The sequence below is a fragment of the Schistocerca nitens genome, chromosome 4, assembly GCF_023898315.1.
Source record: "Schistocerca nitens isolate TAMUIC-IGC-003100 chromosome 4, iqSchNite1.1, whole genome shotgun sequence".
Taxonomy (NCBI): Eukaryota; Metazoa; Arthropoda; class Insecta; order Orthoptera; family Acrididae; genus Schistocerca; species Schistocerca nitens.
The window spans coordinates 402,515,362-402,534,065 of NC_064617.1; the positions used below are offsets into that span (position 1 = coordinate 402,515,362).

At 42.4% G+C, this 18,704-nt stretch overlaps 1 protein-coding gene across 1 annotated transcript in view; it reads right to left on the reverse strand.

Annotated features, from left to right (window-relative positions):
• Nucleotides 1-18,704, reverse strand: part of LOC126252342 (solute carrier family 22 member 7-like) — a 165,748-nt gene that overhangs the window by 69,504 nt on the left and 77,540 nt on the right. The window contains exon 5 of the mRNA XM_049953230.1: nt 8,843-9,011. Within this exon, the coding sequence (XP_049809187.1) occupies nt 8,843-9,011 (169 nt within the window). The remainder of the gene's footprint in view (nt 1-8,842; nt 9,012-18,704) is intronic.

An 18,704-nucleotide genomic window follows, 5' to 3' on the forward strand; every position in this document is an offset into this window, starting at 1 on the left:
AATATGATGTTCTTGTGAAACATAACTAGCTCTTTATTCTCATGAAGCTGTGTGTGATGTCCTTAGGTTAGTTAGGTTTAATTAGTTCTAAGTTCTAGGCGACTGATGACCTCAGAAGTTAAGTCGCATAGTGCTCAGAGCCATTTTAAAATATGGGTGGATTTAGGAGATAAACTGAGCAGCCATCTTAGATTGGTCGCATACCAGAGTGTTATTTACCTTCTCGTAAAGTCATCAGAAGATTAAAACTAATTTCAAAATGATTTAGACAAGATATCAGTATGAAGTTATAATGAAATCTAGACATTTCGCTGCTTGCAGGCGTTGATAAATATCAAGCAGCGAAAGGTCTAGATTTCGTTATAAATTCATTCTTCGAGAGCTGAAAGATCACCAATGATATCTGTACAGATACCAGCTTCATATAGATATCTGTGTGGTCTACAAGTGACAAATGATCCTAAATAATGAGGCCATTAACATGAGTGCTAAAGGGAATCCGTTAAATTTCGGTTACACAAACAGTCTCACAAATCTAAAGTCTGTCAGTTCAACTAATATCTAGGAATTGCACTTACGAACAATTTAAATTGGAGCATTCGTGTAGATAACGTTGTGGAAAAGGCAAAGTGTAGACTGCATCTCATTGGCAGAACACTGAGAAGATGGAGCAGGTCTAATAAAGAGATGCTTGCATAAAGACTGACTGTCTTCTGCTAGAGTACTGCTGTGCAATATGGGATCCTTACCAGAGAGCATTGGTGGAGAACATCGAAGGATTTGAAAGAAGGGCAACTTGTTTTGTGTCATGGCGAAATAGAGGGGTCAGTTTCAAATATATGATATGTGAGTTAAGGTGGCAATCACTAAAACAAAGGCGTTATCTTTGCGGGGACATCTTTTCACGAAATTTCCACTTCCAACATTCTCTTCCGAATGCTAAAATACGTTGCTGAGTCTCACTAGCGACAAATGATCATTGTAATACTAAGATTTCGCAGGGAAAAACTTCGATTTTCCTGCGAGCTGTTCGAGAGTGGAATGGTTGAGAAATAGAGTGAAAGTGGTCCGACGAACCTTCTGCCGTGGTGCCTCTCTGAATCAAACTGGAGGTTCATGAACTTAAGTATGAACTGCGGAATAGTTATGTGGATGTAGATGTCCCATGGCATATTTTTCATTGCACTGTTCTAAGACTTGTAAGAAAAACCATGTGATTTCGGATGTTCAGCCAAGTTGTTAATTCCATTTTTTTGCACAAAATTCGACAACCCACCAAATCACTTTCTTCAGATGCTGCGAACCGTGTTTTTACGGGTACGCTGCCTGGACTCCAACCAGACTGGGAACCAGTGATGGTGCCGTGCCGATATTTATAACTAAGCTGGGTTCCCGGCACCCGCTACACCATTTTATGACCATTTGTATTTTAGAGCCCGCACAGATATCCCGCAGACGCAAATTCTCTCTGCGTTTTCCATCTCAAGTGGATCAGATGGATGCAGACTAAGAAGAAAAGAACGCACCACGAACGAATTTCCGAATAGGACGGATGGAAATCGGAAGATGTGATGTTCGTATACAGACAAACAAATGATTACAATTTCAGAAAAAAATGGATGAATCATTGAAGAGAACCGGGCGAGGTGGCGCAGTGGCTAGCACACTGGGCTCGCATTCGGGAGGACGACGGTTCAATACTGCGTCCAGCCGTCCTGATTTATGTTTTCCGTGATTTCTCTAAATCGCTCCAGGCAAATGCCGGGATGGTTCCTTTGAAATAGCACGGCCGACTTCCTTCCCCGTCCTTCCCTAATCCCTGAGACTGATGATCTCGCTGTTTGGTCTCTTCCCCCAAACAACCCAACCCATTGAAGAGAAAGAGCTTCTCAATAACGCGTTGGTCCACCTCTGGCCCTTACGTTGTCAGGCTGATATTCGACTTGCCATTGATTGATACGGTTGTTGGATATCCTCCTGGGGGCTATCATGCCAAATTCTCTCCAACTGGCTCGTTAGATCGTCAAAATCCCGAGATCGTAGGAGGGCCCTGCCCATAATGCACCCAATATTTCCAATTTGGAAGGGAACTGGCGACCTTGCTGACCAAGGTAGGGTTTTGGCAAACACGAAGACAAGCAGTAGAAACTCTCGCCGTCTGTGGGCGGGTATTATCTTTCTGAAATATGAGCTCAGGGTGGCTTGCCATGAAAGGCAACAAAACGGGGCATAGAATAGCATCGACGTTCCAATGTGCCGTAAGAGTGCCGCAGGTGACAGCCAAAGACTCCAGCTATGAAATTAAATAGCACCCCACATCATCATTCCTAGTTGTCGGGCCTTATGAGGGGCGGCATTTGGGTAGGCATCCCGCCGCTGTCCGGGACGTCTCCAGTCATGTCTTCGCTGGTCATCGGGGCTCAACTGGAAGCAGGACTTATCACCAAAGACAATTCTGTTCCAGTCAATGTGATTCTAGGCCGCATGTGCCCGACACCACTGTAAACGGGCTTGTTGGAGTGCAGAGATCAATGGTAGTCGGCGCAAGGGTCACCGTTTAGCTCGGCCTCCTTTTTGTGAGCCGCTTATTAATGGTCCTTGTGATCTCTGAAGCAGCACTTGCACATCTGATTGTCGATGGTGATCAATCTGGGACTCCGAGAGTCTGACGGGCTCGGTTCTCACGTTCTGTCATGTTTCGAAGTCGTCCGCTTCTTTCTTGGCGCTGTGTTCAGCCGTGGTTCAACCGTTCCCGTCAACGTCGTGGAATAGTGACATCGCTCCTATTCAAATGTTTAGCGGTTCCCCGTTTACCCCAGTCGGCTTCTCTGAGCCAAACTACACGTCCTCTCTCAAATGCTGACATCTGTGTATATCGTTCACGCGCATGTCTGCGAGATACAGTTACTGTTCAACAGAGTTCACGGAATGTAATTCATAAAGAAATTGTGCCCTGGTATCTACAAGACCCCGTTTTCACTATCCTTGCCAGCTGTGGCCAGCTGTAGCATCACACAGTCATCCATCGGTCGCCAAAGTTTACAGTTTTACGTTTTCTGTCGGTACTTGCATAACTCCTAAGTGTCGCGTCCTTTTTTTATTATTCTTAGAGGGTAAATTGAATGCCGAACTCAAAGCCTAGTTTAAATTATAGCTTTTGTCTTCGTTTGATAAGTGTTGTGACGCCTTTATTTCGACAGAATTCTTTAGCATGCTGTCTCAGAAACACTGCGTTTTGTACCACGGTACTCGTCTCGCTGTGTGTAATTTCTTCATTACATTCGAGGCAGTCTGCGATGGCCGCTGATTTTGTTGGCCCTTGTAGATAGTAAGGCATCTGACAATTATACACTGGCTGACAGAAAATGTGAAGCATCCAGAAGGCGATGAGCAAACAAAATGAATCTTCACGGATTGAGAGGGTGTGTGATATAATTTTGGTGTGTAGTCATATGGCGGTGTTAGTCCACTAATCAATGTGGCGTTGCATCCCCTCTCCCCTATATCCATAATCTAAAGCGGTTGGGGAGGGCGTCATAAAGCCGCCGCATGTTCCCCAGAGGCAAGGTGTCTCAGTACTATTGTTACTTGTCCTTAATACATTAGATACTGGCACTGGGATAAAGTTGACTTCCGAGCTGGTGTCATATACTGTATATTCTTCCGGGGACACATCTGAGATCTTATTGGCTACAGTAGTACCTCAGCATCACGCAGACAGTTCATGGAGATACGTGCCATCCGCGGACGACCACTGTTCTGTTGAAAAATGGAACCCGATACTGTTGCATGACAGGTAACACACGAGGAAGCAGCATGTCTCTGTGGAAGCACTTGTGCCATCAGAATTCCGTTAGTCAGTACCAGGCGTGACCTGAACTCATACTGGGTAGCTACCCACATCATGACAACGGGAGTAACATGGCTGTGCCTCTCCAAGACATTGGAAGAATGGGATCTCTCCCCAAGTCGCCGCCATACTTGCTGACGATTGTCATCCAGGATATTTCAGAACAAAGATTCAGTGCTGAACACAATGCGGCACTATTCATTAGCAACCCATGGTTCCCAGCCACGACATTACTCAAGATGTAGCCCTCTGTGTTGCGTTTTGAACGGCAACCTACTCATGGGACGGTAATTCCCTAGTCCGACAGCTGTAGGGTGTCCATTACTTGCCCTCGGAGGGCAGATGTAAAGCGGTTACGCTGTGCATGATACGCAGTACAGCTATCCTCCCTTGTGGTGATCAGACATGGTCGATCGGTAACGACGACAAGTATGTTTGTCTTACAGATCCATTATGTCCAACCTCGGATCGCTTTTACGTTCTAATGCCACACAAATTTGGATACGGCACAATTCGAATAGCCGGCCAAATAGGTACTCACAATGTTGCCCTTTTCAAACTTTGTCAGTTGCTGATAACTCTGTCTCAGACGAGTAGATAGCACCTTGTGTCCTTCACATTGATTGGTCAACATGTGATGCTGTTGAGGCCCGTTTCATAGCCTACGCGGGCTGGCTACAGCACTGAACACGAGCGACACTATTGCAGTCTGGTGGGAGTTCTATATGTCACAGAGAATTGCAACTCTACATAACCACCGATAGTGTGTATACCGACATCCGACAACGACTTTTGGGTGCTGCACTTTTTTTATCAGGTAGTGCGTTGTCTAGACCAGCAGGCGTAACCTACTGCCCGCGCCAACTACGTTGACACTTTTCACAGTGGCTGATGGGAACGATCGTACATGGGAAATGCCTTTACGGTCCCTCCCATCAGCCATCGCGCCGAGTTTCGACTTACTTTGCAGTATGTGCCTCTTCAAATTTGAATGCACAAGACAGGTCTAAAACGTTCTAATAACCGCGAAATAAAGAAAAGAAAGCAGGAGGCACTCGTGAAACAACTTAATTCGCCTTCAGAGTAATCTTTAGAGGGACAACTGACTTCAGGCGAAATTTGTTAGGTTGCTACAAACTGTCAAGTGGGTAATAATCCACTTCTCCGTCTACAGCCCGAAGTTGTGGGGCATGCCTATGGCACGGTTCTTGTGCCCCAGGAAACAGCTGGTGCTACTAGCAATCTCAATACATTAATATTGCACTTTTGCAAGCGAAGAAGTTGTTACCGGGGGACCAGGTTTAACTCTATGCACTACTTTATTAGTGACTTAGTTTTTCACAAGAGTCACCAGATCCGTAATGACCTGTGAGACTAGCTTAACAATCGCAATTCTTTTCGAAAAGTGGTTAATATTTCGCTACAACCATATATAATTTCAACAAGAAATGTAGGCTTCGGTCGTCACCGGTCATCTTCAGATCAAAAAGTAAAATCAATAGTTCACTCACAAGCACTCGTAAGAAAACCACATCTGTAGTTCCTCGCTGAAATAGGATGTGGTTGTGCTGGAAAATCAACCAGTTCTGAAATTCATTTCACTGATGTTTCCAGTATGACCGAAATGTTTTTTCCAAATACACAATTTCGACACTATGAATCACAGAACTGTTAAAGAGTCAGATTGCTCTCCGAGAAATTACTAGATCGAATCACTGAATTGGAAATATGTACGCTACGAACTAACGCACTGACTTAATACACTAAACTGTCGCTAATATGGCCCTCTGTAGTCCGGCCTCTCAGTAATCAGGCCCACGTCCGAAATGGCGCACAACAATGGATTATCGTGCGCAGCAGTGATGTTAGTGAACTACAGTTTCAAACAATGCTCTACGTATTTGAAATTGTGGCAATTTTACACTTCAGCGTCATTTCTTCTAAAAGGAAACACATTTCACTAGACACGAAGCAAAACGTCGAAGTTTGAGACACGTTGAAGCGAGGTTCTTCGCAGAAGGCCATTGATGCTGGATGCAATGTTGGACGAATTTTTCGTCTTCTCTAACGTAATTACAGATTACACTAAAGGAATCTAAACAAAAATAATCAGCTTCTGAAAATGTATGTGTCTTTGGATTTAATAACGTATATCCGCTATATTTTTAATACACACACATCAAAAAAAGTTTCGCATCACCCCGTTTCCCAGAACTCCTGAAGATAGACGTTGACTGTGGATGTTATATCACAGACAAAGTCCCTTTGACTGTTAAGAAATGTCACTAAACCTGCCCAAAGGTGTAAAGAATCATGCACGAGCATCGCCTATTAGACGGAGGGGGTCCGACAGCCGATCAGTTCCAGTCATTCCACCAGGAAGGAGGTACACGGATCGTGTTGTCTGTAGTTTAAACATGCCTAGACGGTCAATACCACGGTTCGATCTCGTCCGCATTGTTACTTTGTGCCCGGAAGGGCTCACAACAAGGGAAGTGTCCACGCGTCTCGGAGTGAACCAAAGCGATACTGTTCAGACATGGAGGGGATACAGAGAGACAGGAACTGTAGATGACATACCTCGCTCTGGCGCCCTAGGGCTACTACTGCAGTGGATGACCGCTACCTATGGATTATGGCTCGGAGGAACCCTGACAGCAACGCCACCATGTTGAATTATGCTTTTCGTGTAGCCACAGGACGTAGTGTTACGACTCAAACTGTGCGCAAAGGGCTGCATGAACCGCAACTTCACTCTCGACGTCCATGGCGAGATCCATCTTTGCAACAACGACACCATGCAGTGCGGTACAGATGGGCCCAACAACATGCCGAATGGACCGCTCAGAATAGGCATCACGTTCTCTTCACCGATGAGTGTCGTATGTGCCGTCAACGAGACAATCGTCGGAGACGTGTTTGGAGGCAACCCGGTCAGGCTGAACGCCTTAGACACACTGTCCAGGGAGGGCAGTAAGGTGGAGGCTCCCTGCTGTTTTTGTGTGACATTATGTGGGGCCAACGTACGCTCTGGTAGCCATGGAAGGCGCCACAACGGCTGTACGATGCGTGAATGACATCCTCCAAGCGACAGTGCAACCATATCGGCAGCATATTGGCGAGGCATCCGTCTTAATGGACGAAAATTAGCGCCCCCAATGTGCACATCTTGTGAATGACTTCCTTCAAGACAACGACATCGCTCAACTAGAGTGGCCAGCATTTTGTCCAGACATGAACCCTATCGAATCATGCCTGGGATATATTGAAAAGGGCTGTTTATGGACGACGTGAACCACCAACCACTCTGAGGGATCTACGCGCAATCGTCGTTGAGGTGTGGGTCAATCTGGACCAACAGTGTCTTGATGAACTTGTGGATAGTATGCCACGACGAATACAGGCATGCATCAGTGCAAGAGCACCTGATACTGGGTATTAGAGGCACTGATGTATACAGCAGTCTGGACCACCACCACCTCTGAAGGTCTTGCTGTATGGTGATACAACATGCAATGTGTGGTTTTGATGAGCAATAAAAAGGGCGGAAATGTTGTTTATGTTGATCTCTATTCCAATTTTCTGTACAAGTTCCTGAACTCTCGTAACCGAGGTAATGCAAAACCTTTTTTATGTGTGTAAATTTCAGACGCTCTTCATAACCCGTCAGTTCCGTTAATCTGGCACCCATATGTACAAGGAATGGCCGGATTAGCGAGAGTCTAGTGTAGTTGGTATTAAAACGACAGCGAACGCTGCTATCGGCGCCGGCAGGGGTGGCCGAGCGGTTCTAGGCGCTACAGTCTGGAACCGCGCGACCACTACGGTCGCAGGTTCCAATCCTGCGTCGGGCATGGATGTGTGCGATGTCCTTAGGTTAGTTAGGTTTAAGTAGTTCTAAGTTCTAGGGGACTGATGACCTTGAAGTTAAGTCCCATAGTGCTCAGAGCCATTTTTCTGCAATCGGCTCTATGTTGATGAATTCCGATAGAATACATTTCACTGTCAAAGTGTAATCTGGTTCGTTAGTATTGAATATCTTGTCCAACTTCGTCAGTCTCGTAAGTAACTGCGACGCAACCCCTATATGTAGGGACGACAGCGACTGCAGTTCACGGTCGAGACTGAGTAAGATATCAGTTCAACTCCTTCCAGCTTGTAAATATTCTCTCCATGTAACAAAGTCAGTTGCTGCGGCGAGATTTTGAAACTTGCCGCGGAGAATTTTGGCATTAATGACTCTCCACGTTTAGGAAGACCTTTGGGGTTTCATGAAGATCGTTTAAGTACATTAATCCATTGTGATCCATGTCAGTGTACTTGAGAACTGGCAAAAGTGATGTACTGCGATAATTTCACCATATTGTGACGTTTGCATTCGTTGGGACAAGTTCGAAAATCGGGTGCATCTCTGCTTGCTCGATATCAATTGGCTAGTGAACAACAGCCACTATTCCTATCCTGTATCGTTACTGCTGACGAGAATGATTTCTTTATGGTAACATAAGGAAAAGAAAGGAATGATTGAGACAAAAAGAAAGCAGCAATTGTCCTTCCAAAGACCTGCGCGCATTCACAAAAGATGATCTGATGGAACAGCGACGGTGTGCTGTACGGCTTCCCCGATATGTAACCATCACTGCTGACATTTATTGTCAACAACTGAGATGTCTTGCATAGGCAGTCCAAGAACAACGACCCGACAGACTGCATGTAGTGATGCTAGTCCACGATAACAAAAAAAACAGTATACTGATCTTACGCCAGCGTTGGCAGACTGTAGTAAATACTGAAGGAGAATATATTATTGATGACTAAACTCTATGTTACGTTTATCTGTTACGGTTATTAAACTTATGGAAAAAAGCTACGAACTTATACACCAACCTTATAATTTCGTAAGTGCGTTTAAGGTTAACCAGTTTAGCACACAGTATTGACACTCTGATCTATTAAATTTAAAAACTATATAGAATACGTAAGAGAACGAACCTTTGACATGAGAACAAAAGGAAGCATGGCACTGATGAGGCCAGCATAAATATCATCCAGTTCCTTGTGGCCCAAGCAATTAGGGGACTCAGCATTGAACCCACGCAGTACATTACAGTGAACTGGAAGTTGATAGTGGAACGGTGCATGATATCTGTAAGTTCAAGTCCTGGAATACAAAAATTGTGTCAGTCAGTTTGAAAGACAAAATTTTGGTCTAGGTGTGGTATGAGAGCTCTTTGTGTCGTGACACTTAACTCGTTTATATGAATAACTGTTGTATTGTCTCTCTGAATCTATCAAGCACAATGACTCCGGTTATGGTGACTTATGTACATAGATAAATGAAGAAAGGAAAATTAGGATTTAACATATCATCGCAACTTGCATATCTCACACAGAGGTATGTATAACATACAAAATATCTTGGATCACATTTGGTTCATACTTTATATGAAAGATAATTGATGAGAAAATGGAAAAATCCTAGATGATTGGCGTGGATGAATAACCCACAGTGTGCAACCTGTTAGGTATATACGAAACACACATACTACTGCTTGGGAAGTGGCAACACCATCAAAGAACCAGCTGAAATAAAGGAAACGTATTCCACTTGTCACTTCAGTGATACTGAGGTATCATTAAATGTGCACATTACTGGGCTAATATTGGACATTATCTGAAGTTTGCATACATGCTGTTACCTTTAATATAGTGAAGCAGCATTAAAATCGCTCTAGATGCAGCTTTACTAGAAGTATCATAGTAATCAATCCTCTGTTCTTGGTGTTTCTTTGACCACACTGGATACTGATCGTTTTCGAGTAGTAACTCTTAGTCATTTGGCAAAGTCCCAGATATCTGCATTTTGGCGAACAGGCCGCTGAGATCCACCTAGACAGTATATGTCAGTTCCTCGATAGACTATTTACATAATTTTTACCATTGTGCACAGACCGCTTCTGCATGAGCTATGAAGGGCTACTATAAATGATTCATTTGTTATCAAAGTTCTGTATTTTCAGAGCATTACGTGTACAAATACGTCTGATGCGGAAATAGAACCATAAACCCACCAAGTTTACATTGTGCCAAATAGTTAGCGTTGCGATTGCAGCGCCTTGACAAAGTGGCGGCAAAGGAAATCGCGTCCAGGTTGAAATTCATCGTCGACGGAACCTTTCATTTATCTGGAAAGGTAATCGCCACAATACGCGAGTGTGGGCCACTGAACTTTCTCATGAAATTGTGGTGCGTGAACGAGGTTTCTCGTAGGTTAACGTTTTTGCGCAGTGTCACATGTGAAGCTTTATAGGCCGTTTTGCTTCTGTTAGAAAACCTCTTCCCTTGATGTGCTGCAGCCGTGGTTGTTTCCACACTGTCTGGTGATTCCATCCTCCAACAAGATGGGGCACCCCTCAATGGAGCATCGATAGTCATCGCTTCTTTAGCGACGAACCTTCGCATTGTTGGATTGGGCACAGTTGTGAAGATGTTATGTGGCTCTATTCCTTTACCCTCTCCCCAGGCGCCTGACCCAACGCCTTGTGACTTTTTCCTTTGGTGGTACCCTAAGAGCCGCATTTACGTACCGCCACTGCCAAGAACAGTGGAACAGCTCACAGAACGCATAAATGCTGTTGTGATGACCATTGACAGTGTTGCCATATAATGCATGGAACGAACCTGACTGCCGCTTGGACGTGCGTCGTGAAACCAGAGGGGCACTCACGGAACATTTGGAGACTGCAAAATGCAAACTTGGTGAGTTCATGGACCTATCCATGCATCGGTCACATCTGTAAATGGAATACTTAGGAAAATACAGAACTATGAAAACGAATGAATCATTCATAGTAGCCCAGTATATACATCGATTATTATTGTGCACCTTGCAATAGGATCAACTGAGTAAAGAAAGGCTATTCATTGAAGCGACATTTTGAGAAACAGAGCATTTTAACAGTAGACAACGAATAACTTTGCGTGCTGCGGTGTAGAAATTATGCTTGCTGTTGGATTTGTGCCATGTTAGTATAAAACTGCGCAGTCAAAGTGTTGTTGCCAATTTTTACTATTCACTGAATTCTACACTGTCTACGTTTGAGACATAAGAGGATACCAGTTTGTTTATCGCCTTCGCTATAGGAAAACGGTAAAATATTCATTTAAAATTATCCATAGAGTCAGCAGTAAATTAAAATACGACAGGAATACGTTATAATATTCGTTTAAAAATTAACTGCAAAGTAAATACTAAATTAAAATATTAGGCCGCTCTCTCCATATTTCACATGTAGTTTAGTATAAAACCAAGATCGTAGACACACGCATTCATTCAGTAAATACCCACTAAATTTGTATGTATAGCTTGATTGTGTGAACTAACATGTGTTCGTACTTGCGTAGTTCATGTAGAACTAGGAAATGTAAGGCAGTGCAATATCAGAAAAAGCTTATCTATCAGTATACTGTGGTCGATTAACTTGACATGAGAAATGCGGTTTGTTTTATGGTCGTTCAAATCTGTTCTAAAGAGACAACATCTCAGTTACATTTAGTTAAATTACAGTGTGGCGGAAACTGCTTTCTTTCAAGAGTAACTTAGATGTCAGTTGTAACAGAAGTACACAGAAATAGATTCATGGAAGCAGGCAGTAGCTTCATGCAGGAAATGGTTAGTCTCGTCAATGAAGATAGTACAGAGATCGAACAACTCTCAATTTACTGATGAAATGGTACTCTTTCGTTTATCCCCGTGTTACACTCACATGGGGCACGTGACAAAATACGTTATCTTCAAAATGTTTAACACTAATTTACGACAAATTTGGCGAACAGAAATAAACATCATGTAAGTTACCATTTCATGTTTTAATAACTTTAAAGTCATTCCAATTTATGTTTCTGTAAAGGCAAAAAAAAAAAATTAAAAAATAAAAAAAATCAAATCTGTTGTAAGTTTACCAAATTTTGAACGAAAAACTTTTGTTTGTCTTGGTGCACAAAAATCAATGTCTACGGTACAACGAGGCCCCAGCAGAAAATCGAGAAACTCAGTATGAACCATTAAAAGAGGCGTTTGTAATAAATCCTAAACCCGTGATGATTTGTTTTAAATGCACTTTTTAAATCGTATTTGGGGCTGGTTGCTGTTTCAAATTAGAAACCTTTTAGAATCATACGTGTTTTGGAAATGACATAATACGATGGGCGCAAAGAATTACAGCCACAAAACTAGTAGAGAGTATAAAATGTAATATAATGCGTGATGCACTAGGTACAAAAATTTGTTTTCTGTGACGGTGTATGAAATACACTACACGGTACAGTCTTTGAGAATTGTAGCATCAAGAAATAATGGTTTGCATGAATTTCTTCTCGGAAGCGATGTACAAGGGGATAAAAATTGCCGAGTAGATGACGAGAGATCTGGGGTACAAGCAGTTCTCGCAGCAGCCAATGTTGTGTTGCCATCTAAAGAGCATGAGGTCGAAACGCTTTCCATCGTTGACCGGGCTGTTGGGAACGCTGTCATATGGTTAATAAGGAGGAAAAGAAATAAAATGAAGACCATGTAACTGTATTCTGAGGCAGTATTTTTCCTATTTATGTTCTCCTGTGCCTTTTCTCAGGAATGGGATCGAATTCCAATTGAACTCTATAACCAACTCATAATAAGTTGCCTTGTCGCTGCCGGGCTTAAGTTGCTAAGAGTGATAATCGTATTTCATTTAACAGTTTTGTAGGTTTAGAAGGGTTTTTCTAGTTTTCTTACAATTTTAAAAAAAGTCTCATTTCGGCTACAGAATTTATTTCATTACTAGCTGGTGGATTTTTGCATTTGATCTGTGCATATCCGACATGTCTCAAATTTGAAGCACACATTTTTTCTTTATAGGTGCATTGAATGCATGTTATGCTAAATTTGTGTTTTTTTTTGAGTCAGCGTTAAAAAAGTAGACCGCTTACGAAAAGAAAGCTGTTCAAAATTCACCTGAGATGGTCACATATTTACTTTTTCAAAATGCACGAAATCTCGCATGTTATCAATTTGTGTATTACTTTCTGAAACAATCCTTTTGCACTCACGATCCTTCAGTGAAACAGGCAGATCACAGAAAACGAGCTGTGCTCCCAGAAAAAATTTAGTTTTACAATTTTTACGCAGACTTTATAGGTCGGTATTAAACCGTACAAAGGGGTGAAAGGTCAGTTCAAATCAAATATCTGAAATGCTTCAGTAACTTGCCGCCTGCAGTAGAACTATTGGGGGAAACAGTGACATGAAGCTATTGAAAACTTAATTTCTGCTGACTGCTGGATGTATTCCGTCTTCTCCGTCTTCCTCTGCAGTTTTTAGCCTCTACAGCTCCCTCTACTACCACGGAAGTTGTTACCTGATATCTTAACAGATGACCTATCATCCTGTCTCGTTTCCTTGTTGGTTTTTCTTGCATGTTCCCTTCCTCGTGGATTCTGCGGAGAACCTCCTCTATCCTTACTCCATCAGTCTACCTAATTTTCAGCATCTTCTGTAGCACCATATCTCAAATGCTTCCATTCTCTTCTGTTCCATTTTTCCACAGTCCGTGTTTCACTAGCATACATTGCTGTGCTCCAAACGTGCAGTCTCCAAAAATTCTTCCTCAAATTAAGGCGTATGTTCGATAATAGCAGACTTCTCTTGACCAGAAATGCCCTCATTGCCAGTGTTTGTCTTTTATGACCCCCTTGCACCCTCCATCATGGGTTATTTTGCTGAAAATAAATGGGTGCTAAATCACTTTAAAATTCGGGTTTTATCGTTTCTAACACACAACTCAGCTAAAGCGGACATTTTTAATGCACATAATGAACATATTATTAATGAGTCTCAACAATACAAACTGTTAGGTGTTCAGATAGATAAAAATGAAATGATCGTATGGCATTGTTGGCCGGGAGGCCCCATGCGGGGGGAGTTCGACGCCGTATTGCAAGTTCTTTTCAGTTGACGCCACTTCGGCGACTTGATAGTCAATGATGATGAAATGATCTACATCTACATTTATACTCCGCAAGCCACCCAACGGTGTGTGGCAGAGGGCACTTTACGTGCCACTGTCATTGCCTCCCTTTCCTGTTCCAGTCGCGTATGGTTCGCGGGAAGAACGACTGCCGGAAAGCCTCCGAGCGCGCTCGAATCTCTCTAATTTTACATTCGTGATCTCCTCGGGAGGTATAAGTAGGGGGAAGCAATATATTCGACACCTCATCCAGAAATGCACCCTCTCGAAACCTGGCGAGCAAGCTACACCGCGATGCAGAGCGCCTCTCTTGCAGAGTCTGCCACTTGAGTTTGCTAATCATCTCCGTAACGCTATCAAGCTTACCAAATAACCCTGTGACGAAACGCGCCGCTCTTCTTTGGATCTTTTCTATCTCCTCCGTCAACCCGACCTGGTACAGATCCCACACTGATCAGCAATACTCAAGTATAATTCGAACGAGTGTTTTGTAAGCCACCTCCTTTGTCGATGGACTACATTTTCTAAGGAGTCTCCCAATGAATCTCAACCTGGTACCCGCCTTACCAACAATTAATTTTATATGATCATTCCACTTTAAATCGTTCCGCACGCATACTCCCAGATATTTTAGAGAAGTAACTGCTACCAGTGTTTGTTCCGCTATCATATAATCATACAATAAAGGATCCTTCTTTCTATGTATTCGCAATAAATTACATTTGTCTATGTTATGGGTCAGTTGCCACTCCCTGAACCAAGTGCCTATCCACTGCAGATCTTCCTGCATTTCGCTGCAATTTTCTAATGCTGCAACTTCTCTGTATACTACAACATCATCCGCGAAACCCGCCTGGAACTTCCGACACTATCTACTACATAATTTATGTATATTGTGATAAGCAATGGTCCCATAACACTCCCCTGTGGCACGTCAGAGCTTACTTTAACCTCTGTAGACGTCTCTCCATTGAGAACAACATGCTGTGATGATGAAGAACACACAACATCCAGTCATCTCGAGGCAGAGACCCCGTAGGGAATCGGATCCGGGACCCCATGCGCGGGAAGCGAGAACGTCACCGCAAGACCACGAGCTGCGGACTTCAGATAGATTGTAAGTGGTCATGGAAAGCTCATGATCGGAATATTGTTCACAATGAATGCTGCTATGTTTGCCATTAAAACAGTATCTGCAGTAAGTGATAGTTCATCACGAATATTAATCTGCTTTGCTCATTTTCATTCGCTTATGATTCTTTCCATTAACAAAGTGTATTTTTAACTCAGAACCGGGCAGTTCGAGCAATAAGTGGTGTACGTTCATGAACCTCTTGTCAACCACTGTTCAAGAGTCTGGGAATTCTGACATTGGCTTCTCAATAAATATTTTCTTTAATGTCGTTTGTTGTTAACAATATGAGTTAATTCCCTAGAAATAGCAGCTTTCACTTTGTTAATAATACCAAGAAATCCAGTCTGCATTTGGATCGCACCTACTTGATTCTTGTGCAGAATGGTATTGAGTCTTCTGAGGCAACCATTTTCAGTAAGCTACCAGAAGAATTAAAAATTCTTTGCAGTAATCATTGCATTTTCAAGTCTAAATTGAAGAATTTACTCATATTTCGGAATTCCTATTATTTCGAAGAGTTCCTCTAAAAAAATTTAAGGACATTCCTTTGATACACTGGAGACTTCATACCTGTGCCTAAGACTTCCAACATGTGGAATTTGTTTTTGACTTATAAAATTTGTTTGTGTTGTTGTTGTTGTGGTCTTCAGTTCTGAGACTGGTTTGATGCAGCTCTCCATACTACTCTATCCTGTGAAAGCTTCTTCATCTCCCACTACCTACTGCAACCTACATCCTTCTGAATCTGCTTAGTGTATTCATCTCTTGGTCTCCCACTACGAGTTTTACCCTCCACTCTGCCCTCCAATACTAAATTGGTGATCCCTTGATGCCTCAGAACATGTCCTACCAACCGATCCCTTCTTCTAGTCAAGTTGTGCCATAAAATTCTCTTCTCCCCAATTCTATTCAGTACCTCCTCATTAGTTATATGATCTACCCATCTAATCTTCAGCATTCTTCTGTAGCACCACATTTCGAAAGCTTCTATTCTCTTCTTGTACAAACTATTTATCGTCCATGTTTGACTTCCATACATGGCTACACTCCATACAAATACTTTCAGAAATGACTTCCTGACACTTAAATCTATACTCGATGTTAACAAATTTCTCTTCTTCAGAAACGCTTTCCTTGCCATTGCCAGTCTACATTTTATATCTTCTCTACTTCGACCATCATCAGTTATTTTTCTCCCCATATAGCAAAACTCCTTTACTACTTTAAGTGTCTCATTTCCTAATCTAATTCCCTCAGCATCACCCGACTTAATTCGACTACATTCCATTATCCTTGTTTTGCTTTTGTTGATGTACATCTTATACCCTCCTTTCAAAACACTGTCCATTCCGTTCAACTGCTCTTCCAAGTCCTTTGCTGTCTCTGACAGAATTACAATGTCATCGGCAAACCTCAAAGTTTTTATTTCTTCTCCTTGGATTTTAATACCTACTCCGAATTTTTCTTTTGTTTCCTTCACTGCTTGCTCAATATACAGATTGAATAACATCGGGGAAAGGCTACAACCCTGTCTCACTCCCTTCCCAACCACTGCTACCCTTTCATGTCCGTCGACTCTTATAACTGCCATCTGGTTTCTGTACAAATTGAAACTAACCTTTCGCTCCCTGTATTTTACCCCTGCCACCTTCAGAATTTGGAGGGAGTATTCAAGTCAACATTGTCAAAAGCTTTCTCTAAGTCTACAAATGCTAGAAACGTAGGTTTGCCTTTCCTTAATCTAGCTTCTAAGATAATTCGTAGGGTCAGTATTGTCTCACGTGTTACAACATTTCTACGGAATCCAAACTGATCTTCCCCGAGGTCGGCTTCTACCAGTTTTTCCATTCGTCTGTAAAGAATTCGCGTTAGTATTTTGCATCCGTGACTTATTAAACTGATTGTTCGGTAATTTTCACATCTGTTAGCACCCGCTTTCTTAGGGTTTGGAAGTCTAAGGGTATTTCGCCTGTCTCATGCATCTTGCTCACCACATGGTAGAGTTTTGTCAGGACTGGCTCTCCCAAGGCCGTCAGTAGTTCTAATGGAATGTTGTCTACTCCCGGGGCCTTGATTCGACTCAGGTCTTTCAGTGCTCTGTCAAACTCTTCACGCAGTATCGTATCTCCCATCTCATCTTCATCTACTTCCTCTTCCATTTCCATAATATTGTCCTCAAGTACATCGCCCTTGTATAGACCCTCTATATACTCCTTCCACCTTTCTGCTTTCCCTTCTTTGCTTAGAACTGGGTTCCCATCTCAGCTCTTGATATTCATAACAGTGGTTCTCTTTTCTCCGAAGGTCTCTTTAACTTTCCTGTAGGCAGTATCTATCTTATCCCTAGTGAGATAAGCCTCTACATCCTTACATTTATCCTCTAGCCATTGCTGCTTAGCCATTTTGCACTTCCTGTCGATCTCATTTTTGAGACATTTGTATTCCTTTTTGACTGCTTCATTTACTGCATTTTTATATTTTTTCCTTTCATCTATTAAATTCAATATTTCTTCTGTTACCCAAGGATTCCTACTAGCCCTCATCTTTTTACCCACTTGATCCTCTGCTGCCTTCACTACTTCATCTCTCAAAGCTACCCATTCTTCTTCTACTGTATTTCTTTCCCCCATTCCTGTCAGTCGTTCCCTAATGCTCTCCCTGAAGCTCTCTACAACCTCTGGTTCTTTCAGTTTATCCAGGTCCCATCTCCTCAAATTCAAACCTTTTTGCAGTTTCTTCAGTTTTAATCTACATTTCATAACCAATAGATTGTGGTCAAAGTCCACATCTGCTCCTGGAAAAGTCTTACAATTTAAAACCTGGTTCCTGAATCACTGTCTTACCATTATATATTCTATCTGAAACCTGTCAGTATCTCCACGCTTCTTCCATGTATACAACCTTCTTTTATGATTCTTGAACGAAGTGTTAGCTATGATTAAGTTACGCTCTGTGCAAAATTCTACCAGACGGCTTCTTCTTTCATTTTTTAGCCCCAATCCATATTCACCTACTACGTTTCCTTCTCTCCCTTTTCCTACTACCGAATTCCATTCACCCATGACTATTAAATTTTCGTGTCCCTTCACTATCTGAATAATTTCTTTTATTTCATCATACATTTCATCAATTTCTTCGTCATCTGCAGAGCTAGTTGGCATATAAACTTATACTACTGTAGTGGGCGTGGGCGTCGTGTCTATCTTGGCTATAATAATGCGTTCACTGTGCTGTTTGTAGTAGTTTATCCGCACTCCTATTTTTTTATTAATTATTTAACCGACTCTTGCATTACCCTTATTTGATTTTGTATTTATAACCCTGTATTCGCCTGACCAAAATTCGTGTTCCACCAGACAGCGAACGTCACTAATTCCTACTATATCTAACTTTAACCTATCCATTTCCCTTTTTAAATTTTCTAACCTACCTACTCGGTTAAGGGATCTGACATTCCACGCTCCGATACGTAGAACGCCAGTTTTCTTTCTCCTGAGAACGACGTCCTCCTGAGTAGTCCCCGCCCGGAGATCCGAATGGGGGACTATTTTACCTCCGGAATATTTTACCCAAGAGAATGCCATCATCATTTAACCATACAGTAAAGGAAAGCTGCATTCCCTCGGGAAAAATTACGGCTATAGTTTCCCCTTGCTTTCAGCCGTTCGCAGTACCAGCACAGCAAGGCCGTTTTGGTTAGTGTTACAAGGCCAGA